The sequence below is a fragment of the Peromyscus maniculatus genome, chromosome 5 (genome assembly GCF_049852395.1).
Source record: "Peromyscus maniculatus bairdii isolate BWxNUB_F1_BW_parent chromosome 5, HU_Pman_BW_mat_3.1, whole genome shotgun sequence".
In the NCBI taxonomy this organism is placed as follows: domain Eukaryota; kingdom Metazoa; phylum Chordata; class Mammalia; order Rodentia; family Cricetidae; genus Peromyscus; species Peromyscus maniculatus.
Genome location: NC_134856.1, coordinates 95167308 through 95193112, shown reverse-complemented (window position 1 = coordinate 95193112; position 25805 = coordinate 95167308). Strand labels below are relative to the sequence as shown.

General features: G+C 38.4%; 1 protein-coding gene across 2 annotated transcripts in view; it reads left to right on the top strand.

Moving 5' to 3' along the window:
• Ryr2 (ryanodine receptor 2) overlaps nucleotides 1–25805 on the top strand; it is a 581527-nt gene that overhangs the window by 271031 nt on the left and 284691 nt on the right. For both annotated transcript variants that reach the window (XM_076572925.1, XM_076572926.1), the window contains 4 exons: nucleotides 1634–1708; nucleotides 3725–3881; nucleotides 20089–20253; nucleotides 24688–24809. In XM_076572925.1, coding sequence (XP_076429040.1) covers nucleotides 1634–1708; nucleotides 3725–3881; nucleotides 20089–20253; nucleotides 24688–24809 — 519 coding nt within the window. The remainder of the gene's footprint in view (nucleotides 1–1633; nucleotides 1709–3724; nucleotides 3882–20088; nucleotides 20254–24687; nucleotides 24810–25805) is intronic.

The window sequence follows — 25805 nt, the reverse complement described above, 5'->3', positions numbered from 1 at the left end:
AGGAAGAAACAAAACAACATGAACAAAGCAAACACTCCACGAAAGCCCAAGAACCAGGAAGAGAGAGAGGAAGTAGTGAAAACTACCCTAGAATGAGGAGGAAAGTGAACCAACATGTACCTCTTGTTTGAATCCTGATAAAAACAATGGGAAGAAAGATTTTGTGAGACAATTTAGAAGATTTGAAAAGTGACTGGATATTTTAAAATATCAATATTTTTACAGTTTGTCTATGGAGGGATAATTAGAGGCTGTATGCACTCTGGATGGACTTACATTAATTGTTCAACTTTTGTGCTGGGTGTGCAAGGGCTTATTTACTCTAATTTTGTGTGTATTTGAGAAATTCCACAGTAAAGATAGAGTGAAAAAGCCTGTCAAAGGGGAGAAGGAGGAGAAGGAGGCCAGGATGGTGTCAGAAACATGGCCTGGACAGAAAGGGTTTCCACAGTGTTTTTGCAAAAGAACCCTATTGGAGTTGGTGACAGCAAGGTTGATGACCATGGCAAAATCCGTTTCAATAGAGAAACAGGTCCAGGGATGAGATTGGAGTAGAAGGAGAACCAACAGGAGGCAGGTGGAAGTGAGACTGGGGTGGTGGGGGTGGGAGGGTGGTGGGGAGCCTGGAGAGGAGGGAGTGAGGTATTGGTGTTCTTTTGAAAGAGAACATTCCTGTATGTTTAGATCATGAGGGCTATACTCTTGAGAAGTTACTGAAACCTTGGGAAAAGATACAATATATGTGCACAAGCTTTGGCTTCCTTGCAACATTGTTGAAAGGTGATCGCAGAGATCAATTTGGACAATTTATGTAAGTTTCTCCACATCTTAAATTATTAGAAGTGCTTTGGCCTTTGGGTACATGTGATATGTATCCAGGGATGTACCTTTTCTGATTTTTTTGTTTATGAATATGTGTTCATTATATATTAGAGATTTTATTTCTACTTATGTATTTATATGTATGTGCATACATGTGTGGGTGCCTATGGATGCTAGAAGAGGGCATTGGCTCACCTGGACCTGGAGTTACAGGCAGTTGTGAGCCACACAACATGGCTGCTAGGAACCAAACTTAGGTTCTCTGCAAGGGGGGCACGTACTTTTAACCCCTGACCCATCGCCCCCACTCCATCTGTTTATATTTTGTCATACATTGCCCATTTGGTGTAAATTGCAGATGATTGTATTAAAATGCTAATAATCAGTCTTCTTATATTTCTTGGAAGTATTTTAAATAATAAAAGCCAAATTTAGAGCTGTGAACAATTACATGCATATATTTAAACAATAATATTTAAAACCATACCTAAACTGGTAAGTGTGTACTTCTACAGACCAAAGTTGGTAAAAATCTGTCCTGTAGAGGGCAGTTATGGAAACAATATATTAATAATACAGGGGGAAATGATGGTGAGAGAACATGTTTAAATAAATGTTTATTGAGGAAGAATTTACTGATCACTGTTACACTTATTTTTTTCTCCAGCAGCTGTATTATCTTCTGCCTCACAGTAGATTTTTAACTGTCCATTCACAGGCTGTTCCATATCCTGCTTTCTCTCAATTCGCTTAAAAGGCAGAGTTCAAAGAATGAAACCTGTTAAACTCAAACTTTTTTTTATGTCAACAGAACAGTTCATTATGAAGGTGGTGCTGTATCGGTTCATGCACGCTCCCTCTGGAGACTAGAGACCCTAAGAGTTGCGTAAGTACAACTTCTACACCCTGCCTAACGTTCTGAGGATACAGAATGATCAGTGCCTTTGGCTTCCAATTCAGGGTGAGATGGTCCTGTTAATAGCTCCAGCAGCAGCAACATGGAAAACAAATGTGGTATCCAACCCCTTGTTCTTCTTGTTTCTTTCTGCCTCTTCTGTCTGTCTTGATTCAATAGGCACTAGACCTCAGAATGGTCCCATTTCATACAACCTTACAGCCTGCCTTTCTCTTTGCTCTCTTGCTTTGTTACATTATCCCAGCCTATACTTGGTATCTTCCTGGCACAAAGTGCTACTGGTACAGATTGACGTCTAATTTGGAAGCAGGACAAGTTATCTGCAAGCCTGTCACTCACCTGAAGCCTGAAACTTTGTGGGTTTAAACTTCTAAAGGTGCACATGAATATGAAGAATTCAGCACCTACTTGTAGAGACCATGAACTTTACACATAAAAACTTGATACTGGAGTAGGACATTCTGGATAGTAGCAAAAAAACAAAACAAAACAACAAAAAAACCAACAACAACAAAAAACAAAACCAAAAAAAAAAAAAAAAACCAAAAAAACCCACTACAGTATTCATTATAGCAGTAAGAATTTAGATACACATGCATGTACATATATTTTTGGTCATTGTAAAAGTTATCTAAGGAGTGCCTTTCAGTTCATTTAAATGAACACTACATCCCTGATTAAAGTATAGCTTTCAACTGCTTTAGACAAAGCTATCAGACGAAACTTTTAAAAAATAAATGAAAGATTTAGTCTTTGTTTAAAATGCACTAAGTTGTCTGTGTATTTTCCCTACAATATTGCACTCTAATGGGAGTTATTAGCATAGGATACAGACTCCTTGATTGAGAGCCAAGGACTGTTTTAATACAGTGTCTATAGATTTTTTTAAAAAATGTGCACAATTTACCTACTTAATGATAAATATGTAGTTTTGTGTCTGTAGTAATTTTGCTCAGGTATTCCATACAGCAATTTTAGAAAACTTTATACATGCTTGTTTAATATTATCCTGGTCAGTTTAAAAAGATGAGTAGAAAATAACTTCCTTGTACTAAAGGAGCAATGTTTTTGTTTTGTTTTTTGAGAAAGGGTTCCTCTGTGTAGCCCTGACTGCCTTGTAAATGGCTCTGTAGACCAGGCTAGCCTTGAATTTAGAGATCTGCCTTTCTCTGCTTCCTGAGTGCTGGGATTAAAGACATGTGCCACCAGCCTAAAGAGGCAATGTTTTAAAATAAAGTGGCTTCATCACTGCTTTCCAAACAATCAAGTGAGAATAAATAGTGCTGTGAGTTGATATTCTACTTCATTTACTTAGAAATACTCTAATTCCTTCTTCATGGGTAAAGAATGCTTATTATTCCTCTTTCTCACTTGTGTTGGTCTCCTGAGGGATTCAACTTCATGGTGGTGTGTTTTTGTGATTGCCCGAGTTTCCCTTCTTTCCCTGCCGTCATCTTCCTTATCAACAAGATGTTCTTGTCAATTCTTGTATGTTATTCAGTTAGTCTATAACATCACATTTCCATGTTCAAAATATTTAATGTTTGATAAGTAAAAAAATCAGTCATTTTTGGTATGAATATCATGTTAAGTCCACTTTAATATTAATACTTATGATAATTATTAAGCTTATAGGTAAAATTTTATTACATATGCATCTAATGTATGCCTGTACATAACTAAGCTGGCATTTTATAATGTATAAAGTAAGGGAAATATTATAGGTACATAGTTAAAGTAATCTGACTCCCCAAATTCTGAAGTATAAAAGCTGTGAATTTCAACTCCAGTCTTCTCAGTCTGTCTCCCCTTTTTGTACCTGCTTCTGAGATGTTTGTGCATACAGACATGTAGCATATATGTCTGCACATGCTATATATAGTGTTTATTCACACACATGTGCACACACAGAGTCATACTTGTACATGTCAATGGCTGTCTCTCTGATGGTGATGTGGTTGGATCATGTTCTGGTTGTTCTGTCAGGTGGAGTGGAAGTCACATAAGATGGGGCCAGCCATTCCGACTCCGGCACGTCACAACAGGAAAATACTTAAGCCTAATGGAAGACAAGAACCTTCTCCTCATGGACAAAGAAAAAGCTGATGTCAAATCAACGGCCTTTGCCTTCCGGTCTTCCAAGGTAAGATGGATTGCATCATTTTGGGATTTCTGTCTATGTGTTCCTGATTTGTTTCTTGGATGCTGAGAACACAGAAAGAACTGATGTAAAGTTTTCTCATTCCCAGCTTCTCTTCCCAATTTTTCTCTTCATTGAATCAGTTTCCCAAACTACTGAAATGAGCCAGCATAGCCTTCTGGCTTCATGGTTTTCATTTTTAGATAAAGTGCACCCTCCAGCTCCTTCCTGATTTCTTTTTTCTTTCTTTTGTAAATATAAAATTTTATTTTATATTTTTTCCTTTTATTGAAAAATATATTTTTTCAATTATATAGCCTGATTATGGTTCTCCTCCCTGTATTCTTCCCAGTTCTTCCCCACCTCCCCTCCCATTCAGATTCACTCCTTTCTGTCTCTCATTAGAAAATAAACAGGCTTCTACAGAATAATAACATCAAATATAATAAGATAAAACAAAAGCTAATACATCATAATAAGACAAAACAAATAAACAGAAGGAAAAGAGTCCAAGAAAAAGTACAAGCAACAGATACACAAGCAGAGACCCACTCATTTACACAGTCAGGAATCCCATAAAAACACTAGACTGGAAGCCATAATATATATGCAAAGGACCTGTAGGGTAAAGAGAGAGAGAGAGAGAGAGAGAGAGAGAGAGAGAGAGAGAGAGAGAGAGAGAGAGAGAGAGAGAGAGAGAGAGAAGAGAAGAGAAGAGAGAGGAGAGAGGAGAGAGGAGAGAGGAGAGAGGAGAGAGGAGAGAGGAGAGAGGAGAGAGGAGAGAGGAGAGAGGAGAGAGGAGAGAGGAGAGAGGAGAGAGGAGAGAGGAGAGAGGAGAGAGGAGAGAGGAGAGAGGAGAGAGGAGAGAGGAGAGAAATTATATAAATAAAAATTTTAAAAATATAGAGTAAAAAAAGTAAAATCCATAACACAACGTTAGAAGACAAGGAACCACCAAAGATGCTTTTGGGTTCCTTTTCTGTTGGCCATCTACAGCTGGGCATGTAGCCTGCCCTTAAAAATAGTTTGTTTCCCCAGTGAGACTCCCTTGGAGAAAACTACATTTTCATTTGCAAGTGGTTGTCAACTGGAGATAGCTTCTGGGTTAGAGATGGGAGCATGTCCACTTGTCCTTTCAGCTCTAGGACTCCATCTGGTGTAGACCTGTACATGTCCCATGCAGGCTGCCTCAGTCTCTGTGAGTTCATATGAGCTTTTGCATGGTGATTTAAAGGGTCTTGTTTTCTTGGTGCTCTCCATCCCCTCTGGCTTTTATACTTTTTCTGCCTCCTCTACCACAGGGTTCCATGAGCCCTGAGGGGAAAGACTTGATGTAGACATCTTGTTGAGGTCTTTCACTCTCTGCCATAATGTCTGGGTCTCTTCATTTGTTCCCATTTGCTGCAGGAGGAAGATCCTCTGATGATGGCTGAGCAAGGTACTGATCCATGTGTGTAGCAGAATGTAATTAGGAATCATTCATTAGGAGACATTTTATTGCTACTTTTTTTTTCAAGAATAGTATTATTTGGTTTTATCCTAGGTCCCTGGGCTAGTTAGTCTCTTGGTCACCCAAACAGTGACCTTTTGGATGTGATTTATTCTTTTTGTTCTAGAGCTTTCAGGAGTTCTATTAAGTTACTAGTATGAGATCTCTCCAATTTTTTTTTTTTGTGTAGGCACTTAGGGATATGAACTTCCCTCTTACCACTGCCTTCATTGTGTCCCATAAGTTTGGGTATGTTGTGTATTAATTTTCATTCAATTCTGGAAAGTATTTCTTTCCTAATTTCTGTCTTGACCCATTTTCGTTTAGTAGAGAGTGTCTGTGAATTTTTAAGTTTCTGTTGTTCCTATTGTTGATACCCAGCTTTACTCCATAGTGGTCAGACATGATGCAGAGTATTAGTTCAGTTTTCTTGTATCTCCTGAGATTTGCTTTGTATTCAAGTATGTGGTCAATTTTGGAGAAAGTTCCATGAGCTGCTGAGAAGAAGGTATATTCCTTTGTGTTTGGGGGAAATGTTCTATAAATATCTGTTGGGTCCATTTGGTTTATAACTTCTGTTAGCTCCAGCATTCTCTTTAGTTTCAGCCTAGATGACATGTCTATTGATGAGAGTGGGGTATTTAAGTCACCCATTACAGTGTGTGAAGGACAAAATGTGATTTAAGCTGTAATAGTGTTTCTTTTTGAACTTGAGTGTCCTTGTATTCGGTGCCTAGATGTTAAGAATTGCAACTTTTTGTGGATTTTTCCTTTGATGAGTATGTAGTGCCCTTTCAAAGAAAAGATGTATCCCAAACTTACATCTTTCTTGTGTTTATCCTCCTGTCTCAGCCTCCCATGTACTGGCAGCAAAATTGTGCATTAAAATTCATCTTGGTGGCTTGCACTGATAACCCCAATACTAGGGAGGCAGAGACAGGTGGATCCCTAAGGTTATTGACCAGCCAGATTATTGAATTGATGAGTTCCAGGTCCCATAGAGACCCTATTTCCAAAAATAAAATGTGCAGAACCTAGAGAATGCTACCCAAGGTTGTCCTCTGGTTTCCCCATTCATGGCTATACATCTGCACATACAGATACACCACTAACACACCTGCTATTGGGCACACACAGACATGCACAGATAGACATATAGCAGACACACTGCACACAACTACATAGGAAAACACTGAAAAGATTTTCCAAAGTATAACTTTTAAAATACAAAATCCATGTTTCCAAAGTTGGTGAAAATGAGGGAAAAGTGAGAGGAACATGGAGTGATGTGCTCACCTTCTATGAAATAGAATCGTAGTGATATTTCATGTTATGGATATATTCCTTTTTATAATTATTAATTTTTTTAGTTAGCATACAAAATAACAGGTTTCATTATAACATTTTTATATGTAACATAATCATACTTTGCCACCCACTCTGCATTTTCCCACCCACTCCATTATTACCTTTCATTGTCCCCTCTAAGGTTTTAAAAATGGGAAATCAAGTTGAATACCACAGCATGTACCTGATATCTCAGCACTTGGGAGGCAGAAGCAGACAGATGTTGAGAGAGGGTTAGGCAGGAGGATGATGAATTCAAGGCTGACTTGGACTATATAGAAGCACTCTTGAAATAGAAAAAACAATCCCAAGAAACCGTTCCCTAGAAACACAGAATTAGCAGTGACAAGGTAAACATTCACTTATGTATGGTGTTTACTAAAGTAAGGTGATGGAAGAGAGGTTGATGAGCAAGAAGATGCTGTTCACCCTCCAGCCTCACATGAATGAGAAACTTTCCAGGAAGAACTGTAAGCACAGATGTTTACAAAGACAATCAGGGAGCCAAGACTACAATGAGCAAGCAAACCAGAGAACCTAGCATGTGATAGGGCATGAACCCAAAGCACTGGTTTTATAAGGATATATGAATAGAATAAAGTGCAATTTAAAATGAAAACAATTTGGTATTGGATCATGAAATATAAGCCATGATAGAGACTTGTAATGAAATTTTATTTGGAGAGATTGAAAAAAGAATGGGTAATGGAATGCCCAGTACAATATTATCCCAAAGCAAGAAGGGAGTTTGACTGAAATACACACTGGGATAATATCCAGGCAAATGAAAGCAATGCACAAGACAAAATATATGTATTTCATGGTATTAAATAGTGAAAACCATTGAAGATGTAAGTTGTGAAATTTATGTACCAAATCTCTAATGTAGCCTTAATAATAATAACCTGTAGGAAAAAAAACCCAGTCTGTGTCTTTGTGGAAGAATATATGCTAATCTTTCAAGTTCACAGGCTTTAGAAGAATCAGAAAATAAGAGTGAGGGAGGGGAAGATTTTGTACTGAGCCTTGGTGTAGCAGATACCTGTAATCCCAGCCCTCAGGAGGCAGAGAAGAGGGATCCCTGGGCAAGCAGATTAGCTAGACTGGCCAATTGGTGAGCTCTGGGTTCAGGTGAGATGCTGCCTCAGTGAAACAGAGTGGAAAAAAATGTAAGCAGACACATGACATTGCCAACTTTGGGCTTCACTAGCCATGTGTACACACATGCCCAAGCACATATGTATGCACACACACATATGTAAACATGCATATACTATATATATATATATATATATATATATATATATATATATATATATATCCATAAGCACATGACAGGAAGGAAGGAAAAGAAGGAGAAGAGAGAAGAAACGTAAGACAGGAAGGAAGGTAGAAGATGGATGTGTGCGGGGGAGGGTTTGCCCATCACAATAGACACAGGTCTCTCGTAAGAACATAATCAAGTAGAGGATGACAGCTGTTAGAATGTGCATAGTTCTGACTTACTTCTTTAGGACAGATTCCTGGAAGTGGAGACACTAACTCCAGAGCTGAGAATAACTTTGCAAGCTACTGGTGCATCTTGCCTTCAGCTGTAGCTTTTGATACATTTTTTTTCCTCTGAGTCTCTCTCCTAACATCCTGTCAGTGTTGGATTTGAGCTTGCATTTTAATTTCTTTACTGCCTAGGTTCTCAGTGGTTTCTATTCAGGGACTCTCATTCTGGAAGCTGATGGTCAAATAATGCTACCATCTCCACTGAAGGCAGCGAGGCCACTGTCTGAACATGACTGTGATGAACTCTTTCTCTGAAGCTCATTTTTTGCTTGACTCCCATGTCCACAGCACCACTCAACCCTGAAGGGTGCTAAGAACTGGTTTACACACACACACACACACACACACACACACACACACACACACACACACACACACACACAGGCTCTTTATATGTAATTCTCAAAGGCTATTACACATGATGAGAGAGTGACAAACAGTGGAGCTGGGATTCAGGAAGATACTTAATTTTTAAAATTGCAACAAATTTTAAATGTTACTCACAGATCAGGTAGTTGATTTTTTCCAAGAGGTTGAGATAATTGCCTGTATTACTTCTTTTAAAAATTATTACCCTTTCTATCATATAGTTTATTTATAGCTATCATTGCACATTTAAAAAAGAGGGACCAACAACATGGCTCAGCAGATAAAGGTGTTGCCTCCAAGCCTGATGACCTGAGTCTGATCCTCTGGACCCACATGTTGGAAGCAAAGAAACGATGCTCAGTGGTTGTCCTCTGATGCCCATGCACACACCCACCCATGCACATATACACTAAATAAACAAATGTGAAAAATTAAAAAGAGAATTCAGTAATGCAATCAGGGATAAATTAAGATAATTTGCAGTTTGGTCATTCAAAAATAACTCTATGCCTTTATTGAAACTTTTAAGAATTGTTGATAGTAAACAGACTTAATTATATACTTATTGGGTTTAACTATTTTTTAACAAAATATCTTGCTCAACAACATTTTTTCTATAATGAAATTTTGGCAATTCAATATTCTGCAGTGTGTATCTATGATAATGCCTTTAACTATTGCTTTGCATCTGAAAAGTTATTTTCACATTTTAAGTGAACAGTTTTGTCTTTAACTATTGTTGACTCCTTTGTTGGAAGTTGAACTGTTTTTGATCAATGGACAGGAAGGTTTCAGGAGATTCTGGTCTTAGGAACTGCAGAGTTGATTTTGATAAAAATCAATGACATCTTTCTAAATAGTTTATGGATGTTACTCTTTTGAACTTTAAAATTGTTTTTTGTTTGTTTGTTTTTAGTTTACTTTTTACTTATTGTTATGGGGGTTGCATACCTGGGGAGGGAATAGGACAACCTTTTAAAGTCTATCCCTTTCTTCTGCCTTATTCATTTTACATGGGTTCCTGGGATTGAACCCAGCTCACCAGGCTGTGCTGCAAAGTACCTTTACAGGCTGAGCCATCTCTGCTGCCCCAAACTCATCATTTTAAAGGCATTTTATAACCTTTGAAGTATTTCAATGAGAGAAGCATAATCCTCCTTCAGCAGTCTCTAGAATCTGGCTTCTCTGAGGAGATGAGTGTGGATCACATCTTCCTCCTCCTTGTCTGTCACCTGGGATGGAAGCTTTAGAGTGACTTCTAGAATATACCTCTAGCATTTAGTCTAGAATGTACCTCTGATTATCTTAGATTCTTTTTTATGTGTGAGGTTGTACAACATGTATGTTTTTCATCTCTATTTCAACTGCGTTCTCATTCTGAATATACATGGACAGAAATAGAGTAACTCTGAAGCCAGGCCATGAGTACTTGGGCTGACCAGAAAAACTTAGTCCAAAGCTAGGCACATTTCTGGGAGAAGGATATCAAATCCCAATGTGCTGATCCTAAATTCTGCTAATCCTCCCTCTTGAGAATGAGAAGGGAGGGCTTTGTAATTGTTCCAAGGTACCCCTTCCACTTGCCACCCTTGGGCCTCCTCTGACCACCTTGTCTTCTCAGTCTTTGGCATTGTGAACATTATGAAAATGACCTCCACCCCCACACCCCATATCAATTCCAAGACCATTATGGTGTGTTTCAGATAACTTAGATTTTCATTCTGTGTTATTCTAAAGTAGAGAAGTGACTTTGTCATGTATCTTTTTTTTTTTTTTTTTACCTGCTATCACCCTCTCCTCTTCTTCATAAAAAAGTATTGTTGCTTTTTGGTTTACACAGTCCCATTAGAATACACAGTACTCTATCCACTATATGTTTTTAAAAGATTTACTTTTAATTATGAGCATGTATATATATATGCACATGTGTGTGGTTGCCCCTGAATGTCAAAAGAGGGCACTGGAGTCCCTGGAGTTATGTGCAGTTGTAAACCACCCTATGTGGAAGCTGGGAACTGAACTTGGGTCTTCTGCAAGAGCACTAAGTGATCTTAACTACTGAGCCATCTCTCCAGGCTCTCCTTCTATTTCTTATTTTAAATATTTTAATTATAGATGGTAGATTCTAGAAGTTTATCATTAATTGTGTGGGAAATAGAGCTGTAATTAGAATTAAAACTCCATCTAACAGAAACACTTAGGGGTATTAATGTATTCTAGTGTTATTCTAGAAAAGGGATAAATCAGGATATAATTTTTCAGTAATGCTTTATATAATTTTGATTGTTAGAAAATATTTTTAAAAATAGATGTTTCTGATATTTAAGAAGTAAAGTCCACTCATGTGCTTTTTTATGTGCATAAATTGGTGTACTATATTTATATAAATTTCTCTGAGACAGGGTCTCTCTATATAGGCTAGGCTTACTTGAGATTCAATATGTAGCCCAGGCTGTCCTCAATCTCATGGTCCTTGTGCCTTACTCTTCTTAGTGCTGGGATTATAGATATACATCAGCAGTACTAGTAGTAGATGCTATTTTGATAGTTTAGTTTTATTTAAAATAAGTTACAATATAAAAATGGGAATCCCAGGAAAAAATAAATGTCAGAGAAATACACGTATAAAAATACATTCCCCACACATAGACTGTGAAAAATTAAAGATGTTAATAGTGTTGATTGTAATGTTTAAAATACCACATTTTAATTGGAAAGAAGCCTAATGAAATTAAAATTCATTTATTCAGCAGAGTACTATCTGCAATTATATAATAAAGACACATTAAACCAATGGAAACAAAATAAAATGAGAGTTTTCGTATGATCAAATTTTAGAGAAAATGGAATACACAGTTTTATACTTTCCTTTATTAGTGATAATTTGGTCCCAGCTCTGTATTTTTAAAATACATGTTGAGTTCACACACAAACACACATATGTGAACACACATGAAGACACACATAAATATCCTGTATACATGTGTACAGGTTCATGCTTATATGTGTGTGTGTGTGTGTGTGTGTGTGTGTGTGTGTGTGTGTGTGTGTGTGTACATGCCTTTGGAGGACAGTAGTAAACCTCAGCTGTCCTTCCTCAAGAGCCATCATCTCATATTTTGAACCAGGGTCTCTCACTGGCCTGTTTTACCAACTGAGCTAGACTAGCTGGTCAGTGAGCCCCAGGGATCTACCTGTCTTTATTCCCAGGGCTGGAAGTACAAGTGTTTGCCAGATTTTTTCCTATGGGCTCTGAGGCTAGAACTCAGGTTCTCATGCCTGCCGGGCAAGTACTTTACCAGCCGAGTAATCACTCAAGCTCCTCTGCCCCTGTGTGCACATACATGATGTGAGATTCTTTTCCTTGGAGTGTCAGTGATAGACATGAAACGTATGTTGCACTATTCCTTGTTTTCAGTAAGAAAAATGAGCACATCCCTTCTGGAAGATAAAAGTCCCTTTTTCTTACTGTGTCTTTGACTCAGGTATGCTTCAGGTCTGCAGTGCCTAAGTGGCTTGGCAGATACACTCTCTCTGTGGCTGTTAGTGAAAGAGTAAGCTTTTCTTGGTGAGTGCAAATGATGAACTTTTCTTTTAGACTCTATTAGTATCTTCAGCTTTCTGAATTCCAAGATGAAAATCCACCCAGAGCCTGGCCTGGTGGCTCAGGCCTATTATCTCAGCTATGGAGGAGGGAAGAGCATGAGTTGAAGGCCAGTCTGGGCAAGTTTGTAAGATTCCTCTCCTAACAGAAAGATGTGAAGAGGACTAGTTCCATAGCTCTACTGGTTACATAGCTCAGGGTGGACCCTTGGCCCAGCATGCATGAGGCCCTGGGTTCTATCCCCAGCACTGCCTCAACTCTGAAGAAGCCTCGCGTCTGCCTCAGTGGTCCTTATAGTGATTCTGGTTGAGACGTTCTTTTTTTTTCATCTTGTGGTGCTGGTGAGTGAGCAGCCTTGTTCATGCTAAGCTCTGCCACTGGGCTCCATTGCATCCCCAGGTCTCTTCTGACCTTTAATTTTGAGAAAAGGTCTCAATCAGTTTCCCAGGCTGCCCTTGAACTTCGTGAAATGGAGACATTGAACTTGCGGTCTTCCTGCCTCGCCCTCCACAGGAACAGCCATCCTGGAAGACCTGCACACTGAGGCCAGGCTGTAATTATATTCTCAAAACTTACAGATCAGGAAGATCTTTCTTCCTTAAGACTCATAAATGACAAGGGTTTTTAAAAATGTTATACAAGGGGGTTGGGGATTTAGCTCAGTGGTAGAGCGCTTGCCTAGCAAGAGCAAGGCCCTGGGTTCGGTCCTCAGCTCTGGAAAAAAGAAAAAAGAAAACCAAAACCAAAACAAAAAAATGTTGTACAAAACAAAACAACACAAAACAAAGCATCAACAAAATAAAACCCATGCTATTAGTCGACAAAAAAGACATATTTTTTGGGTTGTCACAAGGGTGCCTGTGACACTGATGTGAATGTTCCCTAGCCAATCCCAAGTTCAGGAGCTGGCAGAAAAATCACCAGTTGATGACAGCCCTATGTATTCAGAAGAAATCGAATCAGGTAGGACATAGTTTATAATGTAAGTGACATGGGCCCCCAGTTCAGGGAAGCAGTCGACATAATGAAGAATGCAGTTTCCCACCTGTAGGTTTTTAAGGCCTATTTTCCATTTCTAGAACTTTTAACCGGCTCTTGCAGATGCCTTTACGTGTCAGTTTTAATGATCATGTAGGCCCTGGCAGGCATATATGTATTGTACACCGGTGTAATTTTCTTGTAGCTCAAAATCCCACTGACATATTCCTTGGTAGGTGAACTCCCTGCTTTCCCTCCCTCGTGCACCGTGAATAGAAGTCTTTTGCCATGGAGGTGATAGGATGACAGCCTCAAATGAGACTAGCAATGCCATTAAAAGGCCTGTGGGGATGAGGGCAAAAATAGACGGAAACATTTCCAGGCTGGGATTCTTCGTATATTATTTTATTTAAGATTTTTATTTTTGGTTCAGAAAATATGAGTTTTAAAGCTCCCTCCCTCTCTCCTTTCCTACCTTGCCTCTCTTCCTCATCTTGATTCAGGCTTGCTATGTATCTGAGGATGACCTTGAACTTCTCATCCTCCCACTCCAGCTCCCAAGTGCTGGCAATACAGGCATGTGTCACCTGCCTGGTATATGCATTGGCTGCTAGGGACCCAGCTTTATGCATGTTAGAAAGGCAACCTCTCAACCAAGCCACATCTCTATCCATCCCTCAAAGCATCCCACATAAAGACTCAGGTCTTCAGACTTGGCAGCAGACAGTTCTACCTGCTATGTGTTCCAATGCCTCATATTCTCTTTTGACCTTTCAGTTGTTCTTAACTTTAACCATTGTCTTTCTTAAGGAGATGGTATGTAACTAGGTATTATTAATAATGTATAATTTGAAATGAGAAAGGCTGTCATTATTCAAGATCATGGGCCTATCAGTCCCCCAACTCTGTTGGTTAGTTATCCAGCAGTTGTATAAGATAAGAATGATTGATTTCAGCTAATTCTAGAAGAGTCCAAATAGCAATTGTACAGCACTAGTTTTAGTATGCTCATGAGTCTAGCTTGGTGAATACAGTGTCTCTGTGTCACTTACTAAGGCCATAGTTGGTTTAAAAATAGTTTCCAGTTTATAAGAAACCAGATCAGTGTGCCCATTTTGGGCATTATTTTATACTCTTAAAGCCATTTCCTAAATGGAATTATTTGAGTAATTTGTTGGCACATTTTCTGTGGGACATGAAAAGGGATATATAGTCCTTACTTAATTCATTCACTTAGCAAATTGCTGTTGAGACCTGGCCTTTTATGTAGCTGGACAGATATGTCAGCATTTAAGAGCACTTGTAGAAGCCAGGAGCTCCTCCTCAAAACTCATGTTGGGCAGCTCACAACTATCTGTAACTAACTCCAGTTCCAAGGGATCTGATGCACTCTTCTGACTTTCATGGTACATGCATTTAGGTACATATACTCATATGTATACACACACGTACATGATTAAAAAGAAAGAGAAATATTTTTAAAAGAGCCTCACATTTGCAGACAATGATCAGATTCTGAGGATAAAAAAATGATTACAGTTAATTTCAATAATTAGCATATTGATTGATAGTGGAAGACAGTATTCATGTCAATATATAAATAAGAAGAGAAGAAGAAAGCAGTGTCTGCACAATAATGGACTGAAAATATTTCTTGAGAATTTATAGTACCTAAGATCTCAAAATGGACAGAAATTATAGTTATGAATGAATGAATTCCAAGATGATATGCCAAAATGATCTCAAGGTTTCTTGACTGGCTATGTACCTGATGGGTATAATAGGTCTATGAATTAAACTGTGTTTTACAGGAAGTTTCTGCTGTTAAACAGAAACTTATGTTTCTTAGAGTATGTTTTATTAGAAACTATGTATCTTAGAGTATGTTTTATTTTGTTTTGGTTTGCCTTATATGAGATGGAGTCTTGCTCTGAACCCCAAGGCTTACCTTGAACTTACTGTGCATCCCAAGCTGGCCTCAAACTCATAGCAGTTCCCTTGTCCAAGTATTCCAATACAGAGATTACAGATACGAGCCACTATGTCGGGCAGGTAGAGCACTTGTGGTACCCATGTGATCTTCATATTAGATATCCCTGTTGGTATTATTTCAATTTCACTGACCTTTTGTCTTCCAGTTCCAGTGATATCCAGGTAATCCAATATTCTGATTTTTGAGCTCTCCCTTCTCTCTCTCTCTCTCTCTCTCTCTCTCTCTCTCTCTCTCTCTCTCTCTCTCTCTCTCTCTCTCTGTGTGTGTGTGTGTTTAAATGTACATTGCATTTTCTGGCAGAGATTACCTATCTGTGTATTCCTTGTGTGTGTAAAGGATTTTCCTCTTGGGTTTAAATGTGTTTTATATGTATAATAGATGCTTTAGTGGGTAGGGAGATGGCTCAGTGGTTAATGTGCTTGCTGCACAGGTATGAGGACCAGAACTTGGATCCCCAGAACCTATGTTGTTGCCTTGTGGGTTCCCAGGCTTGGAAGACATAAACGGGGATCCCCAGAGCAAGGTGTCTGTGGAGACACTTACCAGTGTGCTATAGCTTTGATTGAGAGCCTCTGCCTCAGTGAATCAGGTGGAAGAACAATGAGGATAATTCCCCACATCAAAACTTAGGTTTCCACATGCACAAGAACACACATGTAAGTATACCTAGACATGTGCTCACACACACATGCACAAACATGCATATACACACATACACATCTCATAGACATGAAAGCATATGAAAGCATAAAAAATGAACCACCTTAAGTTCTTTGTCTTCTAGCTGTGTGATCAGGATCCACATTTATGTTGTTCCCTCACATACACACTTCCCTTTTTTGACATTAACTTTGACACTATAATGGACATCAGAAGTGATGCAGTGTGGAGATGGAAGTTTGCTTTTTTTCTCTGAAGACTTACTTCCGTTTTGCAGGCAGGTCACTCTGTGAGGCTGAAACCTGCTCCTGTCTTAGGCAGTGAGCAGTTGCTTATATTTCTACTTAGTTCTCTAAGTCCCACCTGCTGCCATTGTTCCCACCCTCCTCCCTGTGTGCACAGATTATTGGTTGACAGGAACGGGGATGGGGTTCTGTAAAATTTTAAACCCCTCTGCATCCGAGTGTGTTTCTTTTGATACCTCAAGCCAAAGAGACAGTTGCTTCCTTTTGCCTGAGTGGTATTTATAGAGCCAGGTATACCTCGAGGAAAAGACTGGCATCCATAAGCCAGGCTAAGAGTTGTTTGTCTTTTTAGAGTTCTACTGTCTAGTCCCTCCATGCTTTTCTGATTTTTTCCCCAAAAATTCTAGTAGTTACCCATGGGAAGACTTGTACTACTAATCTCCATTTTCTAAAGTATAGTAACTCAATAGAAAAGCCCCTAATTTGTGGAAGGGAAGTCAATGTGGAGTTTCTACATGGCTGCCACTTCCTAGTCTGTTTACTTGACTTGTAATAATGTAGGCTCATCTTCTATTGGAAGCTTTTATCCTATGTTCTCTTCTTGGCTCCTGAAACTCTATACTTACTATTGTTCAACACACTTGAGGCAGGTGAGCACAGGGCATGTCTTAGCAACCAAAGGCTCTGCTGGGTTTGGATACACACACCTTCTTTCCAATAATGTACTTGGAAGCCTGGGATCTTTACCTGGAAATAGTATGCATGTACATTCTGAACAATGCAGCCAGCAACTTGTTAACAACATGGGGCCCCTACCTCTGGTGAGCTGTAAGCATACAAACTGTTTTCCCAAGTGAATTTTTAGGGGATAATCTCCTATTTTCCTTCTTATGCCTGTGCATAATTGGGTATGCATGTGATTAAAATCAGATGCATTATGGGAAGGGGGATTCATAGTAGAGTTGATCTGTCAATGATCAGTATAGAGAACTTCCCAAACTAGACCGTTCTTTCCTTTATTCCCATAGAAATAGAAGCTTCTTGGTTTAGAGAGATGGCTCAGCAGTTAAGAAGCTGCATTACTCTTGTAGAGTGTAGGAGGTCAGTTCCCAGAACCCATCCACACAAGGAGGCTACCAGCTGCCTATAACTGTATCTCTGGGAGAACCACACCCTCTCCGACCTCCACAGGCACTCATGGGCTCACTCTTCCTTCCACACACACAGTGTATTTCTGATCTTCATTGCTGTGACTAAAGATACCTTGATACGTTTTCAAATCCCTGGGAGCTCCTGTTTCATTCCTTTGTCTGAGGCCCAAAACCTAGAGATATCTAGCCCAGATCCTGCACTGGAATGCCAGATTATTTTCATCTGATTTTCTCCTAAGCCCGAGCTGTGGAAAATGAAGAAAGAAAGAAGAGCCAGGACCCTGGGTGTTTCCTTTGTCTCATGTCACCTTAGCAAGTTCTTACCTGACTCCAGGGTCAATGTCACTACCAGAACACGTTCCTTGGGAAATCTCCTCATTAAAACCCCTCACAGTGGCCATGGCCCATTGCAATAAAAAGTCAACAAAGCCTTACTGTGCAGCTAATGAGTCCAGGACTTCTCAAAACACAAATAATTAGGCTATAATCACATTTCCCGGATAAAAGACAAAAAATGTTTAGAGCCTCATTGTTTTCTTTTGAAGAGATAATTACATTGTTATATTTTCCAGAATTTAATTTTCCCATTGACAGGGTTGGCATAAGTAGATTAGCTCTCTATCTCAGCTGATAGAATGAAATTACAATAGTATATCTGTTTTATTGCTGATTCTTAGACTATTGTTCTAAGTTATTTGCATAAGAGTTCATTCGACTTAGTTGATAATTGTATGCTTTTGAGGCAGCTTTGACCATTCTGTATTGATAATTAAAACTCATTTAAATTCAAAGTTTATCTACTCACTCACTCATTTTAGGGTCATTAAAGGGTCATTGTCACTACAAAAAAAAGAAAGAAAGAAAAAATCAGATGGCATGAAGAATCTGTGACATTTTGTTTTGTGTTGTGTTGATTTTTGAGACAGAGACTCCCGGTGTAGCCTTGGCTAGCCTAGACCCTACTAGAGCAGGCTGGCCTTAGACTTGAAGTAATACTGCTACACCTGGATCTCAAGTGCTGAGATGAGAGGTGTGTGCCTCCATGTTTGGCCTTCCCTTTTGTTTTGTTTGAATGGCCCCTTTAGATAAAACAAAACTCAAAACTCAACTAATTTTTACTTTAAGCTATTCTTAAATAAACATTGATGTAGTGGATGGGCTTCATTAGTCCACTGCTTACCTTGCAGTATGAGGACATGACTTTGATTCCCAGGAGCCATGAAAAAGAAGAAAATCTGGGTGTGGTGGCATGTGTTTGTAATCCCAGTGTTAGAAAGGCAGAGATGGGCAGATCCCTGGGGCTTGCTGCCCAGCCAGTCTAGCTTCCTTGGTATCACCAGTGTGATACCCCATCTCAAAGAATAAGTGGGGGCAATATCTGGGAAATGTTACTCAAGATTATTCTCTGGCTTTCACAAGCAAGCACACCTGTACACATGTGAACACATACCCACACATATGTGAACACACACACACACACACACACACATACACACACACACACACACACACACACACACACACACACACACACACACACACACACACACAGTCAGTTTCATCAATAATTAAATAACCAAAGACCTAAAAGGAACATAACTTGAATTTAGAAAGGATAGTTATTTAGTGAAGGCATGTATGAGAAACAGGAAGGAGTCCATTCAGCTTGGAAATTATTATTTTAAGGAATATTCATAGTACTAGAGAGATGGCTTCAGTGCTTAGAGCACTGGCTGCTTTTCCAGAGAATGTGGGTTTGATTCCCAGTATCCACATGGTGGCTTACAGCTGTCTGTAACTCTAGTTACAGGGATCCAGTGCTTACATCTGGCCTCCATGGGTGCCAGGGATGGCACATGGTACACAGACATACATGCAGGTAAAACAAACAACAAAAAATAAATAGTGCTTATTGGTTTTGCAGATGATGGGAGTACAGATCCCAGCATCCACATCAGGTGGCTCACAGATGCCTGTAACTCCAAGGAATCCGTTACCTTTTTCTGTTCTGGCCTTCAGAGCACCTTGGATATGTGCACATGCACACACACACACACACACACACACACACACACACACACACACACACACAAGCACATGCATACCCACACTCATGTACACATACATCTTCAAAAGAAATTTGAAGAATTTGACCTAGTCAGTTCCTGAATCTCAGCTTTCCTTAGTAATACAAAATTCTGCAGTCCACCTTGGAAATTGCAAGAGCTAAAAGTGCAACTCTGATCAGTTCAAGAGAAAAAAAATTCAGTTGTCACGAATAGCCTCATTCACATCCACATCTTCACAGTTGTTTCCAAAGTCGATCAGGCTGACTGAAGGTTTTTTTTTTTTTTTTTTTTTTTTAATTCCAGATATGTTCAAATTTTTTCAAGTCTGGTCTCATTTTTGTTCTGATCCTATAAGGAGATACTTTTATTTATAGATAATAAAACTGAGCCCTATGCTAGAAAGATGGCTCAGCAATTATGAGCACAGGCTGCTCTTTCAGAGGACCCAAGTTCTGTTTCCAGCACACAGTAGGGGGCCTCACAGCTACTTCTAACTCCAAATCCTGGGTCTCTGATGCCCACTTCTGCTTTACAGAGACACTTGCATACATACCCCAGATGAACGTATGTGCAAATTGTTAAAAATAAAATAAATCTTAAAAGAATAATACTTAGCCATTGCCAGTATTCCAGGGGACCTGAGAAAACTGAAAATTTCAAGCCGTGTTTTTACAAGATAGTGTTCTGCTGATATAGACTAATGATTTTTTTTTTTTTACAATATATGCTATTCTCTTTTTATACATAGGAAAAATTGGATGTAGGAGTGAGAAAAGAAGTTGATGGCATGGGAACCTCGGAAATCAAGTACGGAGACTCCATTTGCTATATACAGCATGTGGATACAGGCCTGTGGCTAACCTACCAGTCTGTGGATGTGAAATCAGCACGAATGGGATCCATACAGCGTAAGGTAAGATCACACACAAACAGAGCTTATGGCAGTCATGTTCATAAGTGAAAAAAAAACAGGAGCACAAAAACAAAGGCTTCAGCCACCTGCTAGGGTTCATTATTTTACACTCTAAAGGTCAAATTGTACTATTTGTTTATTTAGTATTTCATCCAAAAGATTCTGATGATCAAGTTGCCTATCTATGCATGCAAAACCAGTGCCCAGTCTTTTAGATCCCATTTCTATATCTGAGGGTGTAATAATAACTACTTTTAATTAATTATAAGATTTCCAGCCCCTTGGACCACATGCAACAATGCCACCATAATTGACTTTTTTTTTTTTGGATGAACCCTTGTGGGGGTTTTCTCAGTGATGTATAGGATTACAATTTGGGGATTCATGTATTCAAATATTAGGGGAATAAGTACACTGTCTTCTAGATTCTATCTTATTCTGCCTAGTTTTCTTTGTCCTTCATTCTTACTGCTATCTCCCCTTGCTCACAAGATAGCCACCATACTTCTTGGTTGTTGTACCAGTCTAGGCCTGCCTACATTCTAAAACTTTCATCAGTTTCCTTTTCCTTTTCCTTTCCTTTCTTTTTATTTTTTCTTTTCTTCCCCCCCCCCCTTTTTGAGACAGAGTCTCACAATGTAGCTCTGGAAGTTGTGAAACTATGTAGTCTGGGAGAGACTTGAACTCATAGAGATCTGCCTGCCTCTGTCTCCCAAGTGCTGAGATTAAAGGCATGCACCCCCACTCCTAGCTCCTTTTCCAAATTTCTATACATCACGTTTCACTGATCTAGTGTATCACATAAGCAAACTTCTTGTCATTCCCCAGAAAATCACAGATTTTTCACACCTGTGTTTTTGGATAGGCTGTTTCTTCTCTTCAGTATATGACTCTTGTTTTGTCAGCCCAAGGTTTGTGCATTCTTCATAGTCTTAACTCGAAAAATCACATTGAATGTTCTTCCCTTCCCAGATGGTCCACTGTACACTCTCTGTGCTCTGAAAGCATTTGTATAGAGCTTACTAAATTTTACGTACACTTTCTGTGTGGTTTGATTTACTCAGTATTATGGTTTGAATGTGAAATATCCTGCAAGTTAATCCTCTCTGGAAACGCCCTTATAAATGCACTCCAAGGCATGCCTCATTAATTCCCTAGGTGCTTTTTAACCCAAGCAAACTGACAATCACAGACTCTGAATTGCTGATGCTGCTTTTGGAGAGCCTCAGAAGGAAAATGAGGGATGACAGGCTGAGTGATCAAGACTCATTAGCTGCATCTGTGCTAGCTGCCTGTATTACTCCATCTTTGGTGCACCTACCTTGGTTTTTACTCACAAACATGTTTGTTCTTCTCTTGTCTGGCCATGTTCTTCCCAAGTTAACTTCTGTGTTTTTTTCAATTGTTTTGAGATTTCTTTCAGTTTCTTTCTTTCAGTTTCTTTCTTTCAGTTTCTTTCTTTCAGTTTCTTTCTTTCAGTTTCTTTCTTTCAGTTTCTTTCTTTCAGTTTCTTTCTTTCAGTTTCTTTCTTTCTTTCTTTCTTTCTTTCTTTCTTTCTTTCTTTCTTTCTTTCTTTCTTTCTTTCTTTCTTTCTTTCTTTCTATCATCTATCTATCCATCCATCCACCCATCCATCATCTATATCTATCTCTATTATTATTATTATTGTATCCTCCTCCTTTAAAAATTTTTCATCTAGCTTTTGTAAAATTTCAGCCTATTTTCATTTGAGCTTTTTTTTTTTACATGTTTTCTCACTGTGAATTTTCACTCCTGATTTATAGATCTTACAGGATTTTTGCATCCTTAAGATAATTGAGATTATTTTTATTTTTAAGTGGTCTCATTTTATTACTTTTGGTGGTATTTAAGAAAAACCCAACAGTGATTTTTGGGTTTTATAAGTTAAAGCCAATGAAAATCATGTTTTAGCTTCCTTCAGTTTGTTCAAATAATTAGGATACCAGACGTCTAGTTACTAAAGAATCCTTACATTCATAGAATTAAACCCTACTTGACCATAGTCCATTATTCCGGTAAAATCCTACTAGATTTAATTAACTTATTTTATTCAGAAATATTACATATATTCATGAGGAAAATTAAATTCTCTTTATGAGTCGTTAAGTTTTCATTTCATATAATTTACATGTTTATTAATTTCCACATGTCCTGAAGCATCACTCTTCATTGGTCTCTCTTCAACCATGTGAAAATGGAATGACTTTTCCCAGATCACAGACTGAGAAAGACAGATGACAAGACAAAGTTCTCCATCCACTGGTCTAGGATATCAGCTCTTTGAAACTGTATCAGCATTCATGTACAAAACCATCCAGTCCCAAGGTCTTCTAGCTTGTGAGCCTTAAATTATCCCTCCAGTGTTTCCTGAAAATGAACTATGTGTAATTGATTTTATAATCAGTTGAATGGAGCACCTTTAGAATACCAGGGCTTACTGTTGTTTTTGAGATAGAGTCTCATTTTGTTTCCCAGGTTATCTTTTAACTCCTGGGTTCCAGTGATCCTCCTGTCTCAGCCTGTAGAATAGCTGGGGCTATAAGATGTGCCACCATGGCTATCTCTGTTGATTATTCCTCTGGATTAGCTAGGCCTTCTGCTGTTTGTTTTTGTCATTGGGATTCTATTAGCATTGTCAGTTTCCTGTATTCTATGTTTCTTCCTTCCTATTTTATTTTCAGCCAAGCCTGGGAGAGGTGTATTTATCTATCTTCTCAGAGAATCAAATTTTAGATTTACCCATCCTTTCTAGTGTCTTCGGTTTTTATCTTCACCAACTCCATCTTTATACTTTGTTAGTTATCCTTTTTGAGGTTTAATATAGTAGTTTAGTATTTTTTTCTGTTAATAAAAGCAAGCAAGAGAAGCATCTTGCCTTTGAATACACATCTGTGTCTCATTGATTTTTGCTTCATGGGTTCCTCTTTACTCAAGATACTTAATAATTTTAGTTCCAATTACAGATTATGGTTCATCCAGGGTCCTGAATTAATTACCTTGCTTAAGTGTTGAATGAAGGAAGCCATACTTGAAGGGACATATGGTCACTTTCCTCAAATTCATTGTTCAGCCAATTGACTGGAGCCACTGAAAGTGTGGAAGGTGGTGAGCACTGTGATGGACAGGACAGAAATGAAGGCCTGGGGAGATCTGAAACCATTCTAGTATCTGCCTTTGTGATATAGGTATTAGCTGTGTGTGTGTGTGTGTGTGTGTGTGTGTGTGTGTGTGTGTGTGTGAGAGAGAGAGAGAGAGAGAGAGAGAGAGAGAGAGAGAGAGAGAGAGAGAGAGAGAGAGAGAGAGAGAGAGTTCTCTTGAAAATTCATTGACCTGTCACTGAAGATATGTGCACTAATCTCTCATGGAATGTTCAAGATATGAAAACTAACAAAGAATGTGTGTGTGTGTGTGTGTGTGTGTGTGTGTGTGTGTGTGTGTGTGTGTGTACGCACACGTGCACATGTATGTTAATAGTTTAGATACCTCAGAGTCAGGGGTTAGTGCTTAGTGATCGATCAGTTCACAATACCGCTGATGATATTACATAGTAATGGAATGAAATGCCTTCTCTGTTGGTTTGTCGTTTGTTAGGCTGTAGATAAATCATTGATTGCAGATATGGGGCAATGTTTTACTGTTGTTTCATTCAGCTCAATGTATTTATTGAACCATCTTTAAAACAATAATGTAGTCACTGTACTGCATGGCTGCTTTGTACAGGGACTTTGCCTATTATTTACTCTGAGCACAATTGTATCTGTTGCCTGGTTTTGATTCCATTTGTGATTATGGCTCAACTTTTTAAAACTGATTTAATTTTTCATCCATACATGAATGCGTTTTATTGTGCTTACTCCTCTGATTTTAATTCCTTCCAGGTCCTTTCCCCCACCTCAGCTTTCGGAGTGTTTTTTTTTAAATTAATTTTTGTCGGGCTGGAGAGATGGCTCAGTGGTTAAGAGCACCGACTGCTCTTCCAGAGGTCCTGAGTTCAATTCCCAGCAACCACATGGTGGCTCACAACCACTTGTAATGAGATCTGGTGCCCTCTTCTGGCCTGCAGGGACACATGCAGACAGAATACTGTATACATAATAAATTAATAAATCAAAAAAAAATTATTAAAAAAAATTAATTTTTGTCAAAGAGGAATATTTGGGATTGAGCCCAGGGTCTTCTAATGCTAAGCAACCACTCTACCACTGAGCTATATGCTTAGCTCACCTTATTATTTTGGTTTGAAACAGACTCTTACTAAGTTGCCCAGGCTAGGCTTGAGGCCTTTCTGCAATCCTTCTGTCTCTGCCCCCTGAGTGACTGGGGTTATGGGGGTATGCCTCCCACAGGGCAAGAACATATCTCCTTCTATAGCTACCTTGCTGGAAAAATGACATTGTTCACTTGCTCCTGCAGGCCATTATGCACCATGAAGGCCACATGGATGACGGCTTGAACATATCTAGATCTCAGCATGAAGAGTCCCGCACGGCCCGTGTTATCCGGAGCACAGTGTTCCTCTTCAATAGATTCATAAGGTAATTTGTATAGTGATAGTTGTTTGATACTTTATGTTTGGCTTTCTTCCTGAATTTATAACCAGATCAGTCTAAAACACACTAGCCTCATAAATATATGCTTTGCTAAGCTCATATAATACAATTTAAACTGTAGCTTAGGTTAGGGAACATGAATTTAATAGAAAGCTATCAGTTATGATGATTTTATAATTTTTGTTGAACTTATTAAATTCTGTGATATAGTAAGGATAATGATATCTAGATAACTGATGAATTTTAAGCAACATTAAAAATACTGTGATTCTTAAAAATTAATAAAATTTTCTACTTAATAATTAAAACAGTTTCTTACCCATGAAGCAAATTAAACTTGTGGCCATACTGTTTTCTGGCAATAGCATGGTAATCTATGACATAGCCTAGATGGAAGGCCTTTCTCTGTTTAAGTTTGCAGACCTGATAGAAAAAATATTTTCTATAAATACACAGTTCATATGCATACACAAACACACCCCCACACACATAACTAAATAAAATGAAAACTTTAAAATGGGTACTATTTAAAATTTTCAATAATATATAATTTAAAAATTACTAGTTATGAGAATGGATATGTTTTATATTTGTTTTTTGAATTACACTATTATTAATTAATATTCTTACTAGAATATTAACAACTTTTTACATTAGGGACATTAATTTCCTGTGTAGTTGTATCATTGATAATTTATTAGTTAGGAAAAATAATTCTAAATTATTTTTCATAGCTCTTGCCTTAATCAATCTTTCTTTTTTGCTTTCCAACATTCAAAAGACCTTTCCCATCCAAGATTATATTAAAGTTCATTTTATTATTTTCAGCTTCATTGATTGCTCTCATTGTATGTGTGTGTGTTAATTTGTATTTATATCTAAAAATGCACACAGCTTTCACCCTTACATATATCTGGTACTTACTCCACTTGTCTGCCTCATTTAAACCTTGAATTTCATCAGCTGTCTTAGAAATGGTGT